The sequence below is a fragment of the Dermacentor variabilis genome, chromosome 4, assembly GCF_050947875.1.
Source record: "Dermacentor variabilis isolate Ectoservices chromosome 4, ASM5094787v1, whole genome shotgun sequence".
NCBI classification, from domain to species: domain Eukaryota; kingdom Metazoa; phylum Arthropoda; class Arachnida; order Ixodida; family Ixodidae; genus Dermacentor; species Dermacentor variabilis.
In genome coordinates, this window is record NC_134571.1 from 232,362,790 (window position 1) to 232,388,685 (window position 25,896).

The 25,896-nt window shown below is 51.8% G+C and overlaps 2 protein-coding genes across 3 annotated transcripts in view; both read left to right on the forward strand.

The window, feature by feature from the left end:
* LOC142580185 (spliceosome-associated protein CWC27 homolog) overlaps positions 1–25,896 on the forward strand; it is a 373,861-nt gene that overhangs the window by 140,844 nt on the left and 207,121 nt on the right. For both annotated transcript variants that reach the window (XM_075691069.1, XM_075691068.1), the window contains one exon: positions 9,627–9,727. In XM_075691069.1, coding sequence (XP_075547184.1) covers positions 9,627–9,727 — 101 coding nt within the window. The remainder of the gene's footprint in view (positions 1–9,626; positions 9,728–25,896) is intronic.
* Positions 16,380–19,679, forward strand: LOC142580184 (uncharacterized). The gene is made up of 2 exons (XM_075691067.1): positions 16,380–16,570; positions 16,830–19,679. The coding sequence occupies exon 2, from the start codon at positions 17,838–17,840 to the stop codon at positions 19,074–19,076; it is 1,239 nt and encodes a 412-aa protein (XP_075547182.1). The 5' UTR covers positions 16,380–16,570; positions 16,830–17,837; the 3' UTR covers positions 19,077–19,679.

The window sequence follows — 25,896 nt, forward strand, 5'->3', positions numbered from 1 at the left end:
CCCCGGCTGCCGCGCTTTGACAAGCATGGGCACCAACATGCACACACACACACACGCACACACGAAGACACGTGGCATTGGAACATGCCTGGACGCGCTTGGCGGGGAGGCGTAGCGGCGGCACCGAATGGGCCAAAATGTCCGCCGCTTTGAACGAAGCCCCGGCGTCCGCTGCATCCGCGCCGGCTATACCGCGCGTCGTAGGCGAAACGTAACAGACCGCCCCGCCGGGGGAAGGAGATCCCGATGGTCAGGGGACTGCATCCGCTGTCCGGAGGGATGTCGCTCGATGATGCTCACAACCGAAGTCGGTCGTCCCTCGGCGTTTCTTGAGCACAGCGCACCGAGAAGGCCTCGTTCTCACGTTCAGGTTCACACAGGACACTGCAAAGTGACTTCGGGAGAGTTGCCATTTTTGTTTCTCGTTCCCAGCAAGCGTTAGAACTACGCCGAAACTCAACCGCTCAGTCAGCAAGCACGGCACAACCCTCACTAAGCCCTGCCAGGCTCTTTCCCCTTTTATACCACTGCCTAGTTCCTTACAGTAGTCTAGCAGCACTCAGAACGCGTCCACAAATTGGAAAATTGCACTAGAAAGCATGTCATCACTTTGAAACACTAAACAAAAGCAATATGTTAAAAATCCTGCCTCAGGAAGAAAAACATCAGTAACAAACAACTCTGAGGCTGATTCCTACGTTAGGGGCTTCGACTTAAGCCGTCGGCGTTACCGTTGAGACTCCCCTTTTTGTAACGCACCTCAAAGGAATATTGTTGCAAAGCGAGGCTCCAGCGCAGGAGGCGGCCATTTTTGGGAGAGATGGTCTGCAGCCATTGGAGAGGGCAGTGATCCGTCTCAATGATAAACCTCGAGCCGGCTAGGTAGCATGACAATTTCTGAACGGCCCATACGAGACACGCACACTCTTTCTCAGTGGCGCTGTACGCCTGCTCACGACTGGTCAGCTTACGACTAGCATACAGGACGGGGTGTTCCACTTCTCCATTTTCCTGTTGGCACAGTACAACGCCCATGCCTCGCTCACTAGCATCGCACTGAACAACGAACCCTTTTGTGTAGTCTGGCCATCGTAGCACAGGCTGGCTTGTTAGGGTGCTCTTTAGGGCGCTAAAAGCTCTTTCCTTTGTCTCGTCCCAGACGACTGTTTGGGGCTCTGTTTTTCTTAGAGCATCCGTCAGGGGAGCCGCAATATCAGAGTACCTGGGGATGTACCTCTGATAGTAGCTGGCGACACCTAAGAACGACCGAATATCGGTCTTCGTGCGCGGTTGCGGGAAGTCTCGCACAGCGGCCACCTTTATTTCAGAGGGGCGGCGACGACCCCGACCAATCACGGGACCGAGGTAGACAACCTCGGCCTGTGCTAACTGGCACTTGGGAGCCTTGACTGTCAAGCCCGCTTCGCGCAGGCGGGTTAGCACTGCCCGCAAGTGTGCCATATGCTCAGACCAGGATGTGGAGAATATCGCTACGTCGTCTAAGTACGGTAAAGCGAATTCTTGCTGTCCCCGCAACACTTTATCCATGAGGCTTGAAAAACAGTATGGCGCGTTCTTCAAACCAAAACTATACACTTTAGGACGGAATGTTCCCATTGCTGAAATGAACGCCGCATACCTACTAGCCTCTTCTGTAAGTGGAACCTGCCAATAACCCCTGACAAGATCTAGGGTGGAAATAAACTGAGCGCTACTAACTTTCTCAAGGCGCTCCTCGATGTTACGGATCGGATAAATTTGATCCTTAGTGATGGAATTAAGCCTGCGGTAGTCGACGCAAGGACGAGGTTCCTTGCCCGGTACCTCAACTAAAATCAAAGGGGAGGTATAATCACTCTCACCCGCCTCAATAACACCGAGTTGTAGCATTTTCTTTACCTCAGCCTCCATAATATTGTGCTGGCGGGGTGACACCCGGTACGCCTTGGATCGTACTGGCTCTGGGTAGGTAAGTTCTATATCATGAGTAAGGACAGAAGTCCTACCAGGCCTCTCAGAGAACTGACCTTGAAACTCTTGTAAGAGCTGGTGTAGTTCGGTTTTCTGCTTTACTGATTAAGTCACTAATGACTTGATCGGTGTCTTCCCTGTTCGTCACTGAGCCTAGTCCCGGAAGCTCGACCGGAAGCTCTTTGGGAACGTTTACCATCATACACACCACTGCTTCCCGTTGCTTATAGGGTTTGAGCAGATTACAGTGGTAAACTTGCTGTGCTTTCCGTTTTCCTGGCAGACTCACCACGTAGTTGACGTCCGACAGTTTTTGAACAATTCGTGCTGGGCCCTCCCACTGCACGTCGAGTTTGTTTTTTAGCGATGTGCGCAATATCATGACCTCATCGCCCACCTCAAAACGACGGGCCCTGGCTGTCCGATCATAATAAACTTTGGCCCTCTGCTGGGCCTTTGCCATTGCTTCACCTGACAACTCCTGTGCCCTTCTTAAGCGTTCGAGGAGCCTAAGCACGTACTCCACCACGACTGGGTCGTCGCCCCTGCCTTCCCACGATTCTCGAAGCATGCGAAGCGGAGACCGAAGCGAGCGACCGTACACCAGCTCAGCTGTCGAAAACCCCGTAGCCGCATGCAGCGCGCTCCTTAATGCAAACATCACCCCAGGCAGACACAGCTCCCAGTCCGTTTGTTGTTCAAAACACAATGCTCTCAACACGCGCTTCATGACGGAGTGGAGCTTCTCAACGGAATTCGACTGTGGGTGGTACACTGAGCTGTGTAACAGCTTTACCCCACACCTTTCGAGAAAAGTTGTTGTCAAAGCGCTAGTAAACACTGTGCCCTGATCTGATTGGATTTCCGCAGGAAAACCAACTCGCGCAAATATGGACAGTAGTGCATTGACTATCTCAACTGAGCTGAGTTCTTTAAGCGGCACTGCTTCAGGGAACTTTGTCGCTGGGCAGATCACAGTCAAAATGTGTCTGTACCCCGTGGCTGTTACCGGCAGAGGCCCCACTATATCAATAACGAGCCGTCTAAAAGGCTTCGTAATGATAGGTACCAATTTCAACGGTGCCCTCGATTTGTCCCCTGGTTTGCCCACCCGCTGACAGGTGTCACATGTCCTCACGAAGTGGTCTGCGTCCCGAAAACACCCTGGCCAATAGTACTCTTGCAAGAGACGGTCCTTAGTTTTCTTAACTCCTAGGTGTCCGGACCACGAACCCCCGTGCGACAAGCGCAACAGATCCTGACGGTAGCACTGAGGAACGATCAGCTGATCGAACTCCACTCCCCTGTGGTCTAGATACTTCCGGTACAGGACTCCACCTCTTTCCACAAAACGAGCATTTTTCTTGGCGATACCTTCCTTAACAATGCAGCGTATGTTTTCTAGGCTGCCATCCTTTTTTTGCTCGGCTATCAAAGCCGACCGGCTGACTTTTAGCAACCTATTAAGTCCGTCTGACGTAGGCGCGATGAGCAAATCTGCAGATAGCTCTTCTAACTTTCCCGTGTCGGGCATTCCCTCTCCAGTATCTGGTGCCTTCATGCTACAGGCTCAATTTTATTCAGTTCGGACGTGCTCTGAATATCAGCTTGCTGCGCCTCTGACCCTTTCTCATTGTTCGACAACGTCGGCCCCGCAACTACCGCCTTTGCAGCGAGCTCCCGAACCTTCGATCTGGTTAAGGCCTGAACGCTAGCCTCACCAAACAAAAGCCCCTTCTCGCGCAGGAGGTGATCGGACCTGTTCGAAAATAGGTACGGGTACTGGGGGGGGCAGCATAGATGACACTGCGGCCTCCGTCTCGAGTGCTCCGAAAGGTCCTTCAATAAGCACTTTTGCTACGGGCAGACACACGCTATGAGCTTCTACGGCTTGCTTGATCCATGCGCACTCGCCCGTGAACATATCGGGTTCTACGTAAGAGGGGTGAACTACATCCATCGTAGCTGCGGAATCGCGAAGCACTCGGCACTCTTTCCCGTTCACGAGGAGGTCTCGCATGTAAGGCTCGAGAAGCTTCATGTTCTCGTCAGTGCTGCATAATGACAAAAACACGACTTTTGTTTTTGTTTCTGGACACTGCGCCGAAAAGTGACCCGGCTTCTGACACGTATAACACACGCGCGCTTGCCTCATCTCGAACCGTTTTCTGCGTTCGGCTTCGGCTGCCGCCGTCTCCTTAGGTTTCGTCGGACTGCTTTCACTCGCATCCGCACTACGTGTGTTCCCCCTTGCTCTCATGGGTGTGAACTTCGGCCTCTCAAACTTCGAGCCAAATTCACCCTTTTGACCGTCCTTAGCTCCGCGAGCCCGACGCGTCACAAACTCCTCGGCTAGCTCGGCGGCTTTAGCCACCGTACTAACGTCTGGCCTATCCAAGACCCAGTACCGCACGTTCTCAGGTAACCGACTATAAAACTGTTCCAACCCGAAACACTGCAGAACTTTCTCGTGGTCACCAAACGCTTTCTCTTCTTTGAGCCACTCCTGCATGTTTGACATAAGCCTGTAGGCAAACTCTGTATATGACTCACTTTTGCCTTTCTCATTTTCCCGAAACTTCCGACGGAACGCCTCCGCTGACAGCCTGTACTTTTTTAGCAGACTCGATTTCACTTTGTCGAAATCCTCTGCCTCCTCTCTCTTCAAGCGAGTGACTACGTCGGCCGCTTCGCCGGGTAACAAAGTGAGCAAGCGCTGTGGCCACGTTTCCCGAGAGAACCCCTGCTTCTCGCACGTTCGCTCAAAGTTAACCAGGAACAAACCAATGTCCTCTCCAAGCTTAAACGGCCGCATCAGGTCAGTCATTTTGAACGATACTCGTTCTCCTGCACCGTGTGCCTGACTTCCATTACGAGCGCGTTCCATCTCTACCTCGAGACGCTTCATTTCCAAAGCGTGTTGACGGTCGCGCTCTTCTTTTTCTTTCTCTTTTTGTTCTTTTCGTTCGCTCTCATCTTTCTCTTTCTGTTCTTTACGTTCGCGCTCCTGTCTTTCTCTTTTTGCCGTCTCCCTCTCCTCAATGGTCTCAAGGCATTCCGACAGCTCGTCATCCTCAGCTTCTAACTCAAGAATAGCCCTTAGCAGTTCTGGTTTTCTGAGTTTGTCTGAGACATCCAGACCCAACTCTCTTGCAAGCTCCAGCAATTTCGGTTTGCGCAACGACTTCCAATCCATGGCTGCTCTGAATGCTGCTTTCTCTACTGCCTACTATTGTCTTGCCGCAAACTAACCCGGCAGCAACGACAACCACGATTACCAGCTCTGTTTCTGACACTAACAAAAGCCTGGCAAAACTCAGAAGAAGAAAGTCCCGCACTCACCAAACCTCGCAGCCAAGAATTCAGCGCAGTCGTTCCGCTGCAGGCAACCAGTCATCACACAGGGCTCGTTGCACTGCTCCCGGATGGTCGTTGTGCTGCTCAGCATACAGTCAACCGCATATCTTCGCTGCTGACCTCCGTTGTCGCGATCTCACCGCTGTCAGACAGTTGTTGCAATCTCACCGCTGGCACCAGTTGTTGCAATCGGGTTGCAAGCCCCAAGGGTAGCGTTGGCCTGGCGGCCTGGGGCACAACTGGAAGCATCCGAAGGTCCCGGCAAAGCATGAGTCGACTGCTAACAGAACAACTTGTTTATTCTAGCATCGCAAAAGAGCGGGCGGTCAGGTCGACCGAAGTGGAGAGAAGGGAGAGCACGTTAGTCGACGGATGAAATCGGAGCCTCTCTCTTGGCGTCCGGGGGCAGCTGCTTTTATACTCTCGCAGTTGAGGGCAAGAAGGAACGTCTCATCAGAGGCACACGTGACGCGGGGCACGGACATGCTGAGAGACACGTTGAAACGAGTAGGTGACGCATCCGCCGGGCCGGCGCCGGTCAGACCTCCTCTCTTCACAGTTGGGGGAGCTCCTCTCCCCGGCTGCTGCGCTTTGACAAGCGTGGGCACCAACATGCACACACACACACACGCACACGCGAAGACACGTGGCATTGGAACATGCCTGGACGCGCTTGGCGGGGAGGCGTAGCAGCGGCACCGAACGGGCCAAAATGTCTGCCGCTTTGAACGAAGCCCCGGCGTCCGCTGCATCCGCGCCGGCTATACCGCGCGTCGTAGGCGAAACGTAACAGAGGCGATGGGCCGGTGGGGAAACGGTGCCATGGTGCCTGACGGGCCAGCCTTGCAGGCATCCGGGGTGAGGCCTGGCAACGCCCTGGTAGGTCGAAGGCCCTTATCTAGACTCCTCGAAGGGAGAGCTTCCCGGCCCTTAGAGTGGCCATTGTGCTCCATCTGCATGGTGGAAGTCTGCACAGATGAGGTTCACACTTGCATTGCGCGTAATGCCTTGCACTCTGTACAAGGCATCAAGGTGTTTCCTTGATGTTCCCTCAGGACTGCGTCCAGAAGTACTGCACGCCCTATGTGATGATCCAACCGCTGGGCACCTCGGATTCTCCCGGATGCTATCGAGAATACAGGAAAGGTACTACTGGCCGCGCCTGACTGCCGATGTCGCCCGTTACGTCAAGACATGCCGAAACTGTCAGCGATGCAAGACACCACCGACAAGGCCAGCAGGATTACTACAGCCGATCAAGCCTCCTTGCCGGCCATTTCAGTAGATCGGAATGGATTTGTTGGGACCCTTTCCGATGTCAACAACCGGAAATAAGTGGATTGTCGTGGAGACGGACAACCTCATCCCCTTTGCTGAAATGAAAGCTCTGCCAAAAGGTAGCGCAGCTGAAGTGACGAAATTTTTCGTCGAGAACATCCTCCTGCAACATGGTGCCCCAGAAGTGCTCATCGCTGACAGTGGAATGGCCTTTACAGCAGAACTTACCCAAGCCATCCTGCCACGCAGCCAGACAAGCCACAGGAGGACAACTGCCTACCACCCACAGACGAATCATATGGAGCGCTTCAACAACACCATCGCCAACATGCTAGCAATGTACGTCGACGTTGAACACAAGACATGGGATGCGGTCCTGCCATACATAACCTTCGCTTATAACAATGCATTGCAAGAAACAACTCAAATGATGCTGCTCAAGCTGGTTTATGGAAAGAGCTCGACAACGACTCTCGATGCCATGCTGCCATATGTCACCGAGGACCTATCACCACCTATCTGTCGCCACCTATCTCCAGTGTGCTGGAGAAGCTGGAAGCTCGCCTGACTGCGGATGAAGAACCAGCAGAGGACCGACAGCCGACACTACAACCTTCGACGATGCTACGCTGAGTACCAGCCCGGTGACCGTGTTTGGGTTTAGACCCCAATAAGCGAACGAGGACTTAGCGAGAAGCTTTTGCGCCTTTTTTTCAGACCCTACAAGATCATGCAACACATTGGCACACACGACTATGAGGTCATGCCAGACGGCATTTCGATATCACACGGCGCTACTGATGACCATAGTCCATGTGCGACTTAAGACGTTCTACCAGCCTTAACGAAGTTGGGGAGGTTGCATAGCTGAACTTTGGACTTTCTTTTTTTTTTTTGACTGTGTGACTTTCAACTTTGTTTCTTTGTTGTTTTATTACCTTTTTTTAATAAGCGTCCTTTCCTTTTTCGCTCCCCTGTTATGTTTAATATCGGGACAATGCTTTCTATGAGGCTTGACACATGTACTTGTTTAGCTTTTTCGGGTGACCACTTTTAACCGTCTAACAAATGTTATCGCTCAGCATACGAGACCCCTGCATGTATAAGAATCTTGAATGTTACCGATGGTTCTGTCTGCTATCTGTTGTCACTGAAGCTTGTGTAATCTGACTGCGTGTGCAACGGGAATTGTGTAGAACCTTCTGGAAGATACATAGGCTCCAGTGACATCTCTGGAACCTTCGATGACTCTTGTATAAAAACTAACATGCTTGACTGGCAGATCAGATTTTGACGACTGCTGACCATGTTCGCCGCTACCACAGTGCTTTGAGTGTAGCCTGTTTTTGTGGACACAAACTTGCCCAATAGAAGTTAGTTTCATCATTCAGAGATTGGTCGTTTTATTATTCACCGTCACTACTACATTACAATATTGACACACTTTTTAAGCATCGTAAGGTCCTTCATGAGATTCTATGAATGCAAGAATCCTATAATCAATGAGCTTTATTCAGTCTTGTGCACAACGTATGTCTAACCAGCATGTCATATGGTGGGTACCTGGACACAGAAACATTGAGGGTAATACGCTCTCCAACCATATTGCTACATCCATAATAACATAACCAAGCAACTCTACCCCAACGGTCTCTTGCACAGACTTGAAACCTTTCCTATGGAAGAAACTTAGGTGGTATGGGCAACACACGTGAGACACTGAAACCCTTGATATTATTACAGCAGAGTGGCCAGTTGGGCTAGTTGGTGGAAGTGTAAAACTGTTGTGCTTTCCATTGTGCTTGCTGATTGGGAGGTGCAATTTCTGGATGCAAGATTGTGACAGCAGCGATTGTGGAGGGACTATCAGCATGATGACGTCATTTTGATCATTGTATATATGTGTGTCATCTTTCACCCAATAATATTAAGTTGTAACTCTGCGCGCATCCTGTCCTTTTCTATTTCTCTTGTCCATGTGTTTTAGCGCAGTAACCCCAGTTTTTTGTGTTATTAAGCCAAACTTAGGTAATTGGCTACCTATAACGAAAATATGATGAACTGAGGTTATTTTCTGTCATCTTTGGATAGGGCACACATATGGCACCCACTCTTACCTGCTGACCAGGGACACATCTCCTGTCTGTGATAGATGTGGCAAGATGCTGATGGTCCTTCACATCTTGTTAGAGTGTAGGGAATTGGGAGGTTAAAGGAAAAAGTAGTTTGTCCCAGCATACAGACAACTTTCCTTTTCACCCTGCAATGTTCCTCGGCATATAACCGTTCTTTGACAGTAGAGTAGTTTTGAGGTTTTTACAAATTACTGAAGTATTAAAGCGCCAAACAGATGACACAAGAAGAGACACGGACGAGCGCTTACTAACAACTGATGCTTTATTGTCAGAAACACACAATATATACGCAAATCTGGCAGCACAACTCACACGTTGTTGAAAATCACGTGGTAACCAGGCAAAATATGATAAAACGCTTGTAAAAGATGACGTTCGCGACAATGACACATGGTGTATAGGGCCAAAGGACCATAAATGATAATGGTTGTGCGATACACGAAACACCGCCGATTTGACCTCATCTTGAAATGCGCCTGTTGATGAGAGTGGAAGGGGCAAAATGAGCTTGGCTCTTTATGGCAGTTCTGAACATTACGACACACTCTTAGTGTCTCCATGCTGATTCTAGCAAATTGACCATCAAAGTCGAGCACACGTGGGCTACAACTCATGCATTCAAAACACTTCCTAACTATGGACTTTGCTAATCATAGAAACACACTGAGCAAAAGTGAGACCCCATTTTTGCGATCCACGCAATAGCTTCTATTCTGATCCGGTGCAGAGCAAGCATCAGCCCAGATGATGAAGGCTCTTGTTGGCTTTGGCCGAGTCTTTGTTTGTTCATCTGCTGTTATCTGTGACCACTCACATTATTCATCTTTTGAGAATGCAACTATTTTCGCTAAAGTGAGTTGTGTAAGTTGGGAATTTTGTCTGCAGGTTCTAGTGAACCCATTTGATGACATCATTCCCCGCAAGGCTCTGCAGGACACAGCTGAGGAGCAGCCGGCACCTGCTGTTTCCACTGCTGCTGCAACCAGGCAAGCATGGCCCCTTCCACTTTTAGTTATGGCAGTCTTCACAATATCCACTTCATTATTTTTTTTCCATGACATCATTTAAAAGGTTGAAGCTGACTTGCTTTGACATTTTCATTACACTGACATCGGCATAACATCTATTACACTTGCACGTCTATATTCAGATGTGCAAATGGGACTTCAGTAGGGTAGGAACTTTAGCCATTTGGTGTAGCATAGTTCAAATCCTATAGGACAAGTGCTTAGACGAAGTGGACAGAAGGGCACCTGTGTGTGTGTTGCTTTTTTCTGTGTACTTAATTTGTATGAGCTCTTGTCCTCTAGAGTTCGAACTTTGCAAATTGTAGTCATCTCTGCAATACCAAACATTTTACTAAGCAGCCATAAGCTGCGAGGTGGTTTGTTTTCCAAGTAAAGGATGTATGGTGAAGAAATGTGCAGATATGAAGGCACTCTGTGGGGTTGCTCGATCGTGGTTTTTCATAAGCCTACAGGTCTCAAGTTAAGTCAAATACGAGCAGTAAACATGGCACATTGCCCATCAGGACAGACAAGACACATCATCATCAGCCTATTTTTATGTCCACTAGCACGAGTGAAGACCTCTCCCAGTGATCTCCAATTACCTCTGTCTTATGCTAGCTGATTCCAGCTTGCACCTCTGGAAATACTTGCAAGTCTCTGGAAACATGCGAGTCTGGAAATACTCTGGGAAAACTCGGGGAATTTGTTCTTCTATCAGAGAAATTTTATTGAAAGGGAACAAAAGTTGCAGTGATGCTGGCTCGAGTAAGAGAGAGGTATCGTAACAAATGGTCTTTGACGCCATGTCGTCAGCTGGAGGAGTTGCCAGTGTGAAGTCAACGGACGGCTTCACGTCACCACCATGTACCCAATCGATTCAGTGGATAAGAACTTCTGAAATTTTGGATGCAAGAACCCTTCACCGTCTGATTTTCTGGACATTTTGCCGTGATCGTAGGTCTGAAACAGCATTAATCAAAGCCACCACCGCCGCCATTTTTATTACTTCGTCGCCTTAGGCCTAGCTGCTTCGACGTTCGCTATTAAGCTTCTTGCCACTTGGTACTCTGTTTTTCACAGAAATAATTCGCCGCTGTCAGCAATGTCACTGACAGCGCCTTTGTGGTCCTCGCGATTGGCTTCAAAGCTCGGAAAGCATGGCGCGTTGCATAATGCCGGTTTCTAAAAGTCAACTTTGCCTCAATACATCATTACGCTGTGAAACATATGGCAAAGTATTTGCAGTGAAGCATAATAAGCATGGGAAGGGGCAATTGTAAAGGGACACGGTATCATTTATAGAGGTATTACTCAGGCTCGCGCGTGCGCACCTGACCCTTCTCTGGATCGCACAGCGCCGGCGGAGCGGCAGTCGCTCACTAGCACTTTCGCAGCAGCCCTAGCAGTCAGAGCTGTGACCCCTAACCCGCGGTTCGCAGTGAGTTGCGACCACGGCGGGTTCAGGCCAGGGGGGACAGGGTGAGTCTCGACCTAAGGTGTTTATTCACCTTAGAGTACAAGTATTCCAACAGACAACAACAGCCACAACACATACAAATACAACACAAAACAAAACCACAGCGGCGGAGCATTCCGCACGTCTGGGGTGAAACAAACCGCACAATGTGGGAACCACAAAAGAGGCTGATAAGAGTTCAGCTCACCCAGAGTGGATCCGCGCTCGGGCCCTGGGGCGGTGAGTCGCACACAAAGGCCGGGCGCAACAGGGGGACGGCGTGCGGCGGTCTCAGCGGCTGAATTGAGATGCGGCCTGTCGCAAGCTCCTCAACCGAAAGACAACAGTGCATCGGGGGAATAGCGCTTCTCCCCGAGCGGCGGAGAGGGAGTCTCCCCGGTTCCAAGAAAGGGAAAGGAGGGAACGGGGTGCCTTGGGCTGCGGCGTCGCGGCCAGGCGCGAAGAGCAGCGGGAGCGGCGAACGTGCCCTCTCCCAGCCACTCTCCGCGAGCGAGCACGTGATTATCGCGTGATAACCGCGTGGCCGCTCCGGAGATATTGGGATGCGCGTGCGATCCCCACATCCCCCCCTCCTTAAAATAACCCTTTAGCCGCTAAGAGGCCGCCGTCACCTGAGGCTTTCCTGCGAGAGGGACATGCTACTCCGACAGCAACACGGTTTGAGTCCGTGTTGGTGAGGGAGCAGCTCTAGCTGCAGACCGTCGTTGTCGCCGTGCAGGTGGTCGCGAGCCAGGCCGGAACATTGAACGATGCCACGGAGCAGCTTGGCAGTAACGGGACGCAGCAGGAGGCAAGAAGGCTGCTGGGTCCGGGTCGCCTTGCGTCTCGGCGGCGTCACCTGCCCAGTCGGACGTGCCGGGTCCGTGGTGGCGAAAGGGTCCCTGGATTTTTCTTGGCTGCCTCGATTACGCTGACGCGATCCCCGAACCAGCCTCGAGATGGCGCAGGACAGCTGTCTTTTGGTGTTCCCGGGGTTCGTTGTCCTCTGGTATTGGCGAACGCGTTTCTTTCTGTTCGTTGCGCACCCTCGCGGGTTTCGGCTCGCAAGATCGGCAAAGGCGCGCCGACCCACCCCTGACGATGGCTTGCACCTCGCTGCGCAGCAGGGGTCCACTCTGTCCTTGCGGGCGAAGTCTTTCGCTCGGCCTTGAGGCTGGATGCTTGGTTGCGGGGCTCGAAACTCGGTCGCGGAGCTGTGCGGTGCGGTTCGGCGAATTCTGCGCCGCTGCGACCATTCCGGACCGGAAGCCGCCTGCTGCACCTCTCACCTCGCTGTTAGCCGCCGGAGGATGTTTTCTCGCCGCCTGTTGCCTGCACTGCGCTGCCGACTGTTTACGGCCCGCTCGTCCACACCGGCAGCGGAGACGGTCTTTCCTTTTTGCTTGATGGTTGTTGCACGGCTCCCGACGGGCGGTCTGCTGCTGCGACAATACTGTTAGCCCATCTCGCTTCTTCCAAAGAGAAAGCGCGTGCTCGCTCTGGAAGCCTGCATGCTAGACATCGGAGGAGCGTTCCGTCCGATATCGCGCACAATAAAATAGCCTCCGCGAACCGGACAGAGTTAGTTCTGCCGAGATCGCAAGTTATAACGCCGCACTGGGCTCGAACGTCGAGCTGTGCCACCTGATGCCGCTGCCTGCGGGCGCGGGAGAGCGTTCTCCTCGGGCCACTCGTTCCCTCTGTCATAGTAGGGTTTGAGATCGCAGACGTGCACCGGTCGGCTGATCGGTCTTAGCTTCAAGTCCGCCAGCCTGTACACGAGCAAAGAGACAGTCTCTCGCACCCGGTACGGTCCTGTCCATTTCGGCGCCAGAGAAGCTGAGAATTTCTTACTGGCGTCGCTCGGGACGTGATTCCGTCTCAACACCAGGTTGCCCACTTTGTAGTGAACTTCCCGATGAAAGCGGTCGTACTGCGCTTTCTGCTCGGCACGTGCAGTGCTCAGGTTCCGTCGCGCTTTTCGTAAAGCCTCCGTTACCTTCGCGCGCAGCCCAGTCGCATAATCGGCGCGTGCCGACGAAGCACCCAGTTCCGTGCTGCTTCGTTCCTGTAGAGTAGGTTCTACCGGATTCAACAGCTCCCTCCTAAGGTTGAGGGTGGCAGGTGTATATCCAGTCGATCGATTCACTGTCGACCTGATTGCAAATCCAATTTCAGGAAGACAAGCGTCCCACTCATTGTGTGTCCCCGCAAATGCAACTAGCATGTGCTTGATGTTGCGGTTCACACGCTCAGTGGGATTCGCCTGGGCATGGTACGTGGTTGTTCTTCTGTGCTTAATGCCGAGAGCTGCACAAGAGTCCGCGAAGAGTTTGGCAGTGAAGTAGGACGCATTGTCCGTTATCAGCTGCTCAGGATAGCCGAATCGTGTAAACACCTCGATCAGCTTTCCCATGATTACGCGTGCCGTCAGCTTCCGTAGGGGGAACAGTTCCACCCACTTGCTGAAGTGGTCTGTGACTACGAGAAGGAATCGGTTCCCGCTCGGTGTCCTGGGGTGAGGCCCCATGACGTCACATGCCGCAATTTGCCACGGTGTTCGGTTATTGATCGGCTGCATGAGCCCGGGTGGGCGTCCACCATGCGGCTTCACGCGTTGGCACACGTTGCAAGAGCGGGCGTAGCGCATCACATCCCGCTTCATTCCAGGCCAGGTAGCAAAGCGGCACAACTTCAGATAAGTCTTAGGGCCACTTGTATGCCCGGCCAGGCACGTATCGTGAAAGTAGCGTAAAAGTTCTCCTCTCAGCATGCGTGGAATCACCGCTTTGAAGGACTCGTGTGTATCCTTCTCCGCGGGAATGTATCTCAGCAGGACGCCGTCAGAGTCTAGCAGGTAGGAATCCAACGCGCTCACAGCATTACCAGCTGTTTCGGAGCGCCGCGCACCCACAGCAATACCAGCTGTGTCCATGTGCGCCGCGGCCGCGCCGCCGGGCTCCCGGAGCCCCTCAAACACTTTCATACAAAACGGATCCTCCCGCTGTGCCTCTAACAGCTCCTTTCTGCCGAACACGCTCCCCACTGAACTGACACAGTCCAAGTGGTTCACGCTTTCGTCCTGAGAAGGGGGTTCATCCGCCCTTCCTTCGGGACCAGCGCCGTCGAGCATTGTAGCAGTTACTCTGCTCTTAGGCTGAGTCACTGAGGAGTCACGATGGGTATTAATGTTACCCCTCCTGACAACCTCAATCGTCGCAGCGGTTAGTCCGCTCTCAAGCTCAGTTTCGGGCGAGGTGAGTTGAGTAGTAATATCACTCTCCTCACAGTCAACGGGCGCGCGCGAAAGTGCGTCCGCCACAACGTTGTTCTTTCCTCTCCTGTAGCGAACGGTAAAATCGTATCGCTGCAGGAGAAGTGCCCATCGCGCGAGCCGGCCGCTCGGCTCTCCTAAGCGCCTAAGCCAAGTTAGTGCCATATGATCGGTCTCAATTATGAATGGGACTCCATCAATATAGTAGTCAAACTTTTTGAGAGCGAAAATGATCGCCAGACATTCCTTTTCGGTCACGGAGTAATTTTTCTCTGCGGGAGTCAAAGAGCGGCTGGCAAAAGCTAAGGGTGCAAGCTACCTTCGTGCTGTTGGAGCAAAACCGCTCTTAGGCCAAGGTCGCTGGCGTCCGTATGAATGACAAATTCTTTGTTCAAATCTGGTAGCCTTAACTCGGTGGTTTCCACGAGCGCATTTACGAGGTTGCGCAGTGCCTCCTCTTGCTCGGGACCCCACCTCCACTGCTCACCTTTCCTCAACAGCATTGTCAAGGGGGCTTGCAGTGCAGCGCAGTTTGGGATAAACTGTCGATAGAAGTTCGTCAGCCCCAAAAAGCGTCTCAGTCCGCCTATGTCTGCCGGTGACGGGTAGTTCAATAATGCCTGAACCTTGTCATCACACGGTAGAAGGCGTCCGTTATCCAGTTTAAACCCCAGTAGCGTTACTCGGGTTGCTGCGATCTGGGTCTTGGTCGGGTTTAGCGTTATCCCCGCAGACCTCAGACGCTCCAACACGTCCCTGAGATGGCGTAAGTGCCCATCAAAGGTACGCGAGTATACCACAACATCGTCCAGGTAAGCAAGAGCGTGGTGCCACCTTGCGTCACCCAAGACACGGTCCATCAGGCGCTGGTAAGTCGCAGGCGCACCGACAAGTCCGAATGGCATACGGGTAAACTGGAAAAGTCCCCTGTGACAAGTGAAGGCAGTCTTCTCTCGGTCACAAGGATCTACCTCCACCTGAAAGTATCCTCTGCTTGCATCGAGCGTAGTGAAGTACTTCGCTCCGCCAACGTTGGATACGATCGAGGGAATGCTAGGAAGCGGATATGCGTCCTTGCGTGTCACCTCGTTCAAGCGGCGGTAGTCAACACAAAGGCGGGGCATCCCATCCTTTTTAGGTACCAACACCACAGGAAAACCCCATGGGCTGTCCGACCTTTCAACAACGCCTGTATCGAGCAGTTCGTCCAGAGCACTGTCTAGTGCTTTCCTCTTAGCCAAACTCACCGGCCGAGGATTACACTTCCACGGAGAGGCGTCGCCTGCCTCAATTTTGTGCCTGTATAGCGTAGTGCAACCAGGCCGCTCTGTGAATACGGCATCATATTCAGTCAGAAGCGCTGAGAGGCGAGCCTTTTCTTCCCCCGACAAACTGCTTGAGTCGTCCAGCAGCGGGTGGTATCGTTCACCCCTCACTGCGGCACAGTCTGCCACCGCAGCGGGGGTTATGGGCTTTGCGGGAGGGGAGCAGTTCCCCTCCGCGCCTCTTTTCTCAGCGCGGTTGGCCGGACGGCATTTCGACCCGGCCGCAACCGTTCTGAGGGACCTATTCGGGCAATCTTTTGGTCGGTCTGCGCGCGAAGCATCATCGAACGAAGTTGTCTCTGACGCTTTTTGAAATGAAACGAAAGGTTTCAGGGTGCCACATGCTCGCTCCCTATATCCTCCGTTGCAGACGTCAATAACAATGCCCGTCTTGGCGAGGAAGTCTGTAGTATAGTGTCGCCCCCTGTCAGATCTCTGTGTCATCGTACATGTGTGTTTTGTAGTTGTTTAGCTAGATGGCGCACCCCCCTTCTGTCATGTGACGAGCTTGGGCCAATCTGGAGGTGTCATCTAGCGTGTGAAGCCTTTATAAGTAATAAACGGCCGTGGGTCGGCCGAGTCTTCGTTCCGGTTTTCATCGGGAGCAGTTTGCTCCGTGTCGCCTTCCTGCGCCGGCGCTGGCCGCGCGTTCGCCCGGTCGGGGCCCCCCGCTTGCCTGCCGCTGCCGACACAACATCTTTTGGCGACGAGGATGGGATTCCCGCAGCGGTTCCGACCGAAGCCCCGGGAAATCAGCGAGCTTCGTAAGTGAAGCGCCCCTTCCTGTGTCTGCACGGCCTGCAAACGCCGCCGACGGACTTGGCGTCGCGAGGCTTCCGAGCCTAGGCCTACTCACCCCCTTGTTCTTCCGTGCCCCATTCCTGCTGCGAGCTCCGGCTTGTTTTCTGCACTGTCTCCTGCGCGCTACCGGGCATGGCGTCTTTTACGGCGAACCTTCCCGTTTTTCTTGAAGTGCCCGGCCCACCGTTAATTCCATGGTATCGCTGGAAAAAAATTTTTCAGGCCCACCTCGAAGCGGCCGGCGGTGGCGACTGGACGGACGCGCGACGAGCGTCCGCGCTCGTCAGCGCTCTCGGGCGTGAGGGACAACGGAAGTACTTTGCAGACGAGGAGCAGGAAGCAGCAAGGCAGTCGACCGGCGCAGCGTCAACGTCAAGTGATGCGGTCCCGCCAGCGTCAGAGTTTCCGAGACTCTTGCAGCGGCTTGACCGGCTGTTCGCCGCGTCAACAAATGTCCTGGCGGAACGGCACGAATTCACCAGCCGAAAGCAGTTCGAGGGAGAAGGATTCCTGGAATTCGTGACCGCATTGAAGGAGAAGGCGGTACAGTGCAACCTCGGCACAAGCTATGACGAGCGCGTCCGAGACCGAATCATACATGGGGTAGCGAACGTCAGCGTTCGCGAAAAGTTGCTGGCTCATGGCGAAACCCTGTCCCTGGACAAGGCAGAAGAAATTGGACGCTCGTTAGAAGCCCTGCATCGAGCGAACCGCGCGTTCGGCTCCGAAAATGTACGAAGAATCGAGGCATCTCAACTTGGCGTTCCGTCGACGGGCCAAGATGGCCGACTTCTTCCGGGGAGCCGCCAAGATGGCCGACGTAGTCCGGGAGGCCGCCAAGATGGCCGACGTAGTCCGGGAGGCCGCCAAGATGGCCGACTTCTTCAGAGAAGCCGCCAAGATGGCCGACTTCTTCCGAGAAGCCGCCAAGAGGGCCGACATTTCGCACATGGCTCCTCCGGGAACCGTGGTGCATGCGACCGGTGTGGCAGCACGAAACATATTGCAACGTACAAGAATTGTCCAGCAAGGAACCGGCGGTGCAACGCCTGCCACACGTTGGGCCATTTTGCATCAGTATGCCGGAAAACCCGTACTGTTCAACACGTCTCTTCCGCAGAGACGCTGTCTTCAACTTCCGCAAGGCAGCCGTCCGCGTCTGTCTTGACGGTAAGCGCTTTTGAAACTAAAAAAGATTTGGAAGTTCCGGTCATAGTGAACGGCGTCTCCATGCGACTGCCGGTGGATACGGGAGTGTCTGTGTCATGCATGACGGCCGAAGATTTTAGAAATAACTTTGGTCGACAGCACAGGCTGTCACAACCAACAGTGGACTTGAGAAATTTCTCCAAGCAACGCATCATCATTCAAGGCCTGTTTCAAGCCACTGTCCAGTTTTTCCAAAGGTCATGCTCCGTCACGTTCCACGCAACGACTACAGGAACATCACTGCTGGGTTTAGACGCCATCCAACGCTTGGGCATACAGATCGACGGTACGTCGCTGACATGTCGTCTACCATCGCTTCCTTCAGTACAGAGCCCCACAGGTGTGCCTCCGGGTTTTGATCACCTCTTCAGTGACGAGTTGAGTCTCGTCAACAACTGTATGCACCGAATTCATCGGCAGCAAGATGCGAAACCAGTATCTTCAAAGTTGCGCAGACTACCCCTGGCTCTCCGTGACCAGGTCCCAAGTGAATTGCGACGTCTCGAGGACTGCGACGTCATCAAGCGTGTCGAGGCTTCTGAGTGGGTGTCTCCACTCGTGGTGGTACGCAAGAAGGATGGAATCATGCAGCTCTGTGTAGATCTAAGGGAACAGGACAGTCTTGTGCCTCACGTTCAAGAAAGGGTCTTGCAGAAACAGTGGCAGACTAAACAGTACGTGGACAAACGTAGAGGTGCTCAGGCAACTCGTATCAAGGTGGGAGACACCGTCAGAATAAGATTTAAGAGGAAAGGATTTTTTAAGTACAGTAAACCTCGTAAAGTCAAGGCCCAGGTAGGACCATCTACTTTTTTACTCAGTGATGGGAAGACGTGGCATGTGTCTAAGTTAACCCTAGTGATAAAGGATTCGGCAGGTAGTACATTGTGTACAAGTGACAAAGATTTTTTGTACTCGTATTCAAACTTGGATAGTCATACCGATGACTCGTCTGTAGCGACAGCGTCTTCTCAGAGTCATAAGCTTCAGTTGAGTAGTCCGTCTGACTGTATCACTTCCGAGTTTACACAGTCAGCAGTCGTCTCTGATTCCGTAGGAGAATCGGTAGCCTCCCAGGACTTGTTGGGACGTCGAGAGGAGCTTCCTGGGCAACCCTCTCCAGCTTTGAGCATCAACCACATTCAATTGTCCAACCAGGGGGAGGGAAATAGTGGGACGACTGGGTCTTTAAAGTCGACCGATACGCGTCGCAACCCCCAAAGTTCTGAGGTACGCACGCGTCCTCATCGTGACAGATAACGGCCTCCGTGGCTCGATGATTTTGTTTCTGTAGTGTAGAGCGTATTGCCGTCTTCGAAATGCCACGGCTAGGGACCTCGCTGTGACATTTAGGAGACAGTCCACATGTTTCATTAACACAGGAAAAAAGTGCTTCTTGTTGCGGTGCAGTGAGTTTTGTGCCGTGTTCCTTGTCAGACTTTGTTTGAGTGACTGCCTGTGTTATGGTGCCCAAGACTGGTGCGCGTGTATGTGAACTTGGGCGGGGACGGATTGAATTTGTTGTGGACTTAAGTGCGTGCTTTGTGTACGACTGGTGCGCGTGTGTGAACATGGGGGGAACGAACTGAAATTGCCTTTGGACTTAAGTGCGCGTGTTGTGTGCGCGTTTCACTGTATGCTTACTTTGTTTCCAGGGGGGGGGGAATGATGTAGTATAGTGTCGCCCCCTGTCAGATCTCTGTGTCATCGTACATGTGTGTTTTGTAGTTGTTTAGCTAGATGGCGCACCCCCCTTCTGTCATGTGACGAGCTTGGGCCAATCTGGAGGTGTCATCTAGCGTGTGAAGCCTTTATAAGTAATAAACGGCCGTGGGTCGGCCGAGTCTTCGTTCCGGTTTTCAACGGGAGCAGTTTGCTCCGTGTCGCCTTCCTGCGCCGGCGCTGGCCGCGCGTTCGCCCGGTCGGGGCCCCCCGCTTGCCTGCCGCTGCCGACACAACAAAGTCTCTAACAAGAATTATAGGAACCGACAGGCCGGGAAGGTGAGCTAGGCGCTGTCGCCTCACCCGTTTCTCCCACCGCACCACAAGCCTAGCAGCACAGCTCGCGTGTGCCGTGCCACTGGCGAGTCGGAAGGTCACATTACTCTCTCAGTCGGATAGCGTTCCGACGGAGATGTTCACACACCTCGTCGCCAAATAGTGAAGCGCTTGCTCCTGTGTCTAACAGCGCAAGAAACCTGCGCCGGGCGACTGTAACCTCTATGAGCGGCACTGGCGTGTCGCTGGGTAATCCAAAACGACAAGCCAGCGGGGCAAGGAGTTCATGTGTCTCACTTCGCACCGCTGTAACCGCCGCCGGCCATGCAGCATTGCTCACTGGCGGCTCCGCTCGTTTCCCGAAAGCGAGTGCTCTCGGTTCGCAGGCTGTCTGCAATCCCGGGCGAAGTGCCCCGGCTGGTTGCACCGATAACAGAGGAGAACCGGCCTTTGACGGGCTTGGCGTCCAGTGCCTCGCGCCGTTTGACCGTTGTTCCTCTCTATCGACTGCTCCCTTGCAGGCACGCTCTGCTCTCGCATCATCGAGCCGGCATGTCGGCCACGATTCTGCATACCTCGGCCATCGGCAGCGCATGCTGCACGCATGGCATAAGTGTACGGGTCGAGAGCCCGGTCAGATAAGCCCCAACCGTTTCTCAGTTGTCCGTCACTGAAAGCAACCGCACCACCTCCACCGGAACGAGTGCGAAAAGTGTCCCCGTTCCACGCGCATCGCGGCTCAAGTGCCCTCGACGCTGGGGGTGGAGGTCGGTATGAGCGCAAGGCGAGTATGTCCGCCTGTATGCGCTTTGCCTCCGAGGCCAGCTCATCCAAATCCCTGAACTTGCTGCCTCTTAGGTACGCTGCGAAGGTGGGATGAGCTTGTCGCGTGACTCTCTCCACCTTATCGCAGTTCAGAGCAGTAGGGTCAGCAGTACGATAAAGTTCGTCCATCGCCCTGACGTACTCGAGCAAGGATTCGTCCGGATGCTGAGTACGTAGCTCCAATTCGCGCCCCAGACGACGCTCGTAATCTGCGGGCAGGAATTCCTCGCGTAAGGTCGCTCGGAACTCAGCCAGCGTGCTAGACCGGTAGCCAGTAAGCCGGAACCAGCGGGCAGCGTGATCAGTCAACGACACTGGTACGACGCGTTCCAGCATCTCGTCATTGGACAGCCCCGTTGCGCGCTGGTAAGTCAGCACGCGATCGAGGTATTCGTTGACGCTATCTGAATCATGATACCCGCTGTAGGTGGGTAAGTCCACCCTCACTCTCGGTCTAGCAGCGGCGGCAGATGTCAGCAGAGTGTTCTGCACGGCACCTGTCAACCTCTCAATCAAGCGCATCGCATCGTGCAACAGTGCCTGTTGAGGCTCGCTCTGGCCAGTAATGCCTGGCACAGGAGCAGAACGCGTTGAGCAAGTGTGCCGCAGTGGCTCCATGCTCTCCGCAAACTCTGGCGAAGGGTTCGGCGTAATGTGCCTCACGCCTTCAAGGGTACATCCTGCCGGAGAGAACGCCTCGTGTGTAGCGCTACCCTCTTCGAAGCTTATCAAATTCCCAGGGCTAATGTTCGCCGCAGGGCATGACTGAGCGGTAGCAGTTACCGCCGCTTCGAATTGTTGCCTGTTGGTAGCAACCTGCGACAGCGTATACAACGGCTATAAATCAGCCCCGTATGCTGCCATGGTTCGTTCGTGCAGTGGCAGTCACTCACACAAACAGACTCAACCTGTCACACCTCTGGCCCCACGTTGGGCGCCAAATATAGGGGTATTACTCAGGCTCGCGCGTGCGCACCTGACCCTTCTCTGGATCGCACAGTGCCGGCGGAGCGGCAGTCGCTCACTAGCACTTTCGCAGCAGCCCTAGCAGTCAGAGCTGTGACCCCTAACCCGCGGTTCGCAGTGAGTTGCGACCACGGCGGGTTCAGGCCAGGGGGGACAGGGTGAGTCTCGACCTAAGGTGTTTATTCACCTTAGAGTACAAGTATTCCAACAGACAACAACAGCCACAACACATACAAATACAACACAAAACAAAACCACAGCGGCGGAGCATTCCGCACGTCTGGGGTGAAACAAACCGCACAATGTGGGAACCACAAAAGAGGCTGATAAGAGTTCAGCTCACCCAGAGTGGATCCGCGCTCGGGCCCTGGGGCGGTGAGTCGCACACAAAGGCCGGGCGCAACAGGGGGACGGCGTGCGGCGGTCTCAGCGGCTGAATTGAGATGCGGCCTGTCGCAAGCTCCTCAACCGAAAGACAACAGTGCATCGGGGGAATAGCGCTTCTCCCCGAGCGGCGGAGAGGGAGTCTCCCCGGTTCCAAGAAAGGGAAAGGAGGGAACGGGGTGCCTTGGGCTGCGGCGTCGCGGCCAGGCGCGAAGAGCAGCGGGAGCGGCGAACGTGCCCTCTCCCAGCCACTCTCCGCGAGCGAGCACGTGATTATCGCGTGATAACCGCGTGGCCGCTCCGGAGATATTGGGATGCGGGTGCGATCCCCACACATTCCAGCGACTATAGGCGGCGCGACGGTAGGTCAAAATGGCTGCCAAGACGATGATAAGGCAATCTCGCAAGCGTGTGCATCTCGAGCAGCAAAGCATGTCAGACCCTCTGGTTTTGCTGCAGACCATACTTTCTCTTGCTAAAAACACGCAAAGGTGCGTAAATGAAGCCGCAGCTACGTTCAAGTCCGGTCACATCATATGCTGCGGCATCAAGTCCATTGCGGACACTAAAGTCAGTGTCGAATAGCTCTGCCTGCAGATGAGCGTAACCAAGGGCCTGCCGCACTGCGTTCACGTCGTAGTACGTGAAGATACAAGCTCTGAAAGGTCAGTATGTCGTTACTAGCATTGAAAATACTCAGGGGCATGAGGCCATATATTTGTGTTTTCGGAAACAGTTAGTAAGCGCAAGTGCATACCAGTAACAGACAATTGTTTTTCAAGCGCTCCTGTTTTCAACAAAAAATAATGCTGTGCAGTAAGAAACAAACTTTAGTGCATTTCCAAATGTAAACTTAAAAAAAGAAACGACTGTAAAATGCAACAATTTATAAAACTCGTAATGCACAGGGGTGATCACACTCATCCAGAGCCTCGAACAGCGTACAGCGGAGCAAATAAACTGAAACTTAGCGTAGTTGTTCAACTAGCGGCACGGTTTGAGCACTGCAGCATGCTGCACATGCGATTACTATTCGCTTTTTTCCTCTTCTGCGCGTCCATGACTACCGCGAAACCGGACCGCCAAACTACATCGCATATTTCTATTACCGGGTGACTGCATTGGAGGAGAGCTGCGAGGCGCCGCCTGCGTCACTGAAATGACCACACCATCTCCTATTAGTGCGAGCACCGATATGCCTAATAAGGGTACTGGTAGGTCTTCAGAGCTCTTTCTGATGTGCATGTGACGATCTGAGCCCTTAAGGGCAGTAAAAGACATGCATTCATTTTTTGGAACTGCCTGATTTTCAGACGTTTTCGCGGCCCCTAGGGAGTCCGAAAAAATTGGACGTTGCCTGCACAACTGTCCAAGAAGACACTTCAAATGATCCGTGTGGCAAACGCGCAGCATAAGAAGAAGAAGACAATGGGCGGGAAATGGATGGATGGTTGTTATTAGCGTCCCCTTTAGAACGCGGTGGTGGGTTGCGCCACCAAGCGCTTGCTATTATACTGCCTAATCTCCTACCTAATTTAAAAAAAGAAGGAAAGAAAAAAAAAAGCACGTGATGAATTCCCATAACCAAATTTTCTGATCCCCTATTGCGAACTTTGTTTTTGTATGTCTCCGTTTTTATTGTTTTCCATACTTTCTTTCATCAATCTTCCAATCGCCTCTTACTAATCTCTATTGCGGACATGTTTACTTTCACCCTGCTCTCACTGAACCCAAGGGCTTCAAGAAGTCCAGTGGTGCCTAACTCGACCGCTGGGCAAACATCTTCACATTCTAATAAAACATTCTCTATTGTTTCCCTAGCTTTACTGCAGAAAGCGCATGCTTCTTCTTTGCTGTCTTTGTTTCATTTAAATGCACAAAGTTTAAAAAGCAAACACGAATCTGTCTGCATGCTTCTACATAAAAACAGCATGAATTTGATATTTTAGCATTCTCTGAGACTTGGTTCTGCGGCAAGTACGATGCTGTACGCTTCTCTGGCTATAAGTGTTGTTCACTGTCCCGAAAACATAAGAAAGGGGGTGGTGTAGCTTTTTATTTAAAACACAATCTATGCTTTGATGTGATTTCTGAGTTTTCTGTAATGCACAAGCACTATGAATCCCTCATGATCAAGTGTGCAAATGCTATATTTGTGGTTATTTACAGGCCTCCATCCGGTGTTCTATCCATGTTGTTAGATTTCATTGAATGTATGTTGGGGGATTTTTGTACACAGCTTGGCACTCCCCTCATTGTAACGGGCGATTTTAATACTGACCTGCTCTCAATGGACCGATTCAAACAAGCATTTCTGGATGTTTTCTTTTCGTTTGGCTACAAAAAAGTTTAATAATGTTCCAACCAGGGTGACGAACAATTCTGAAAGCCTACTTGACTTGTGTTTTACAACGTGATTAATTGGCTTACAGTCGGGTGTGCTCATCTCTGATGTAAGTGATCACATGCCTATTTTCCTGTTTTTTATACGTGGGACGAAACTGTGCCGACAGCGCAAAAGTGACACGTGCTCACAGTACACATTGATAACCAAAACACGATTGCTGATTTTGAAGCGTCACTCAGCAAAATGGAATGGTCCGAAATATATGCATTGACAGATCCTGTCAAGGCATTCAATCGCTTTCTCGGCATAATCAAAGACCTTTATCACAAAGCATTCCCTCTAAGAGAAGCTAGAAGAAGCAAGAAATGCAGGAAACCGTGGGTTGACACCGCGCTTCTAAAACAAATAAAGGAATGTGATAGACTTTTTGCTACTTTTATAAAGACAAGGTAACCAGAGTACTTAATGAAATATAAAAAGGTCAGGATTAAATTAGGCTGTGATATAAAGCTGGCAAGGGAGAGGTATTATGAGAATAAGTTCACTCACATTCTCAATGATCCAAAAAAAGCTTGGAAAACATTGAATGATCTGCTTCCGAACAGTGACCGTAGTCCTGTTCTTGAGGTTATGGATAAAGGCGAATCTTTCACAGGGACTGCACTGGCCAATAAGTTTAATCAGCATTTCTTACAATGTGGCGCGTCTGATGTGTTTGATGCTGATAGTCCAACTTACAGGTCTTATATTCCATGTAGTATGAGCAGATCGCTATTTCTTGCACCAACAGTTGAGGCTGAAGTAAGTAGCTTATTTCTGAGGCTAAAGAATTGCACAGCATGTGGTGTGGATGGCATAAAGGCAGAACCAATAAAAGCTTTGGTGCTGCCTACCTGTAATGTCACACATATGCAATTTAATTTTGTGCACTGGCGCATTTCCTGATGAATTAAAGATTGCATGGGTATTGGTAGTTGTTTAAATGGGGAGACAGGAATGATGTGGGCAACTACAGACCGATTTCAGTTCTCCCAATCTTTTCCAAATTAGTAGAGCAGGTCATTAATTAATTAATTTAATGTATTTATTTATTTACAAATACTGCAATCCCGTTACGGGATTTTTGCTGGATGGGGATACATCATTATGACGTGATTAGCAGGGCAAACAAAATAAAAATTACATGGACTAGTAAAAAGACAATACAGATACTATCATGAAATAAAAGATACGCTTCGAGTACAACTGAACCAATGCATCTACTGCAAGTGCAAATGTAACAGAGCGAAAATAAGAAAATTACACAATATGGGACATAAACAAATTCAGGGATGGCTGCAACACCACATCATTGGACAGCTGATTCCATTCAGTTATGACCCTAGGAAAAAAGAGTATTTAAAGCAATTTTTGCGGCTATTGAAGGGGGTAATTGTCAGTGCATGCTGTTGCCTTGTAGCGGCATGCACTGACAATTACCACCTTCACTAATGAAAGAATTTTAAATTTCTGCACTCAAAATAATATTATAACAGAAAAGCAATACGGTTTCCGAAAACA

What these genes read in the sequence shown, in the direction of transcription:
- LOC142580184 (XM_075691067.1), top strand. Translation starts at nt 17,838, where the DNA reads ATGCGACTGCCGGTGGATACGGGAGTGTCTGTGTCATGCATGACGGCC.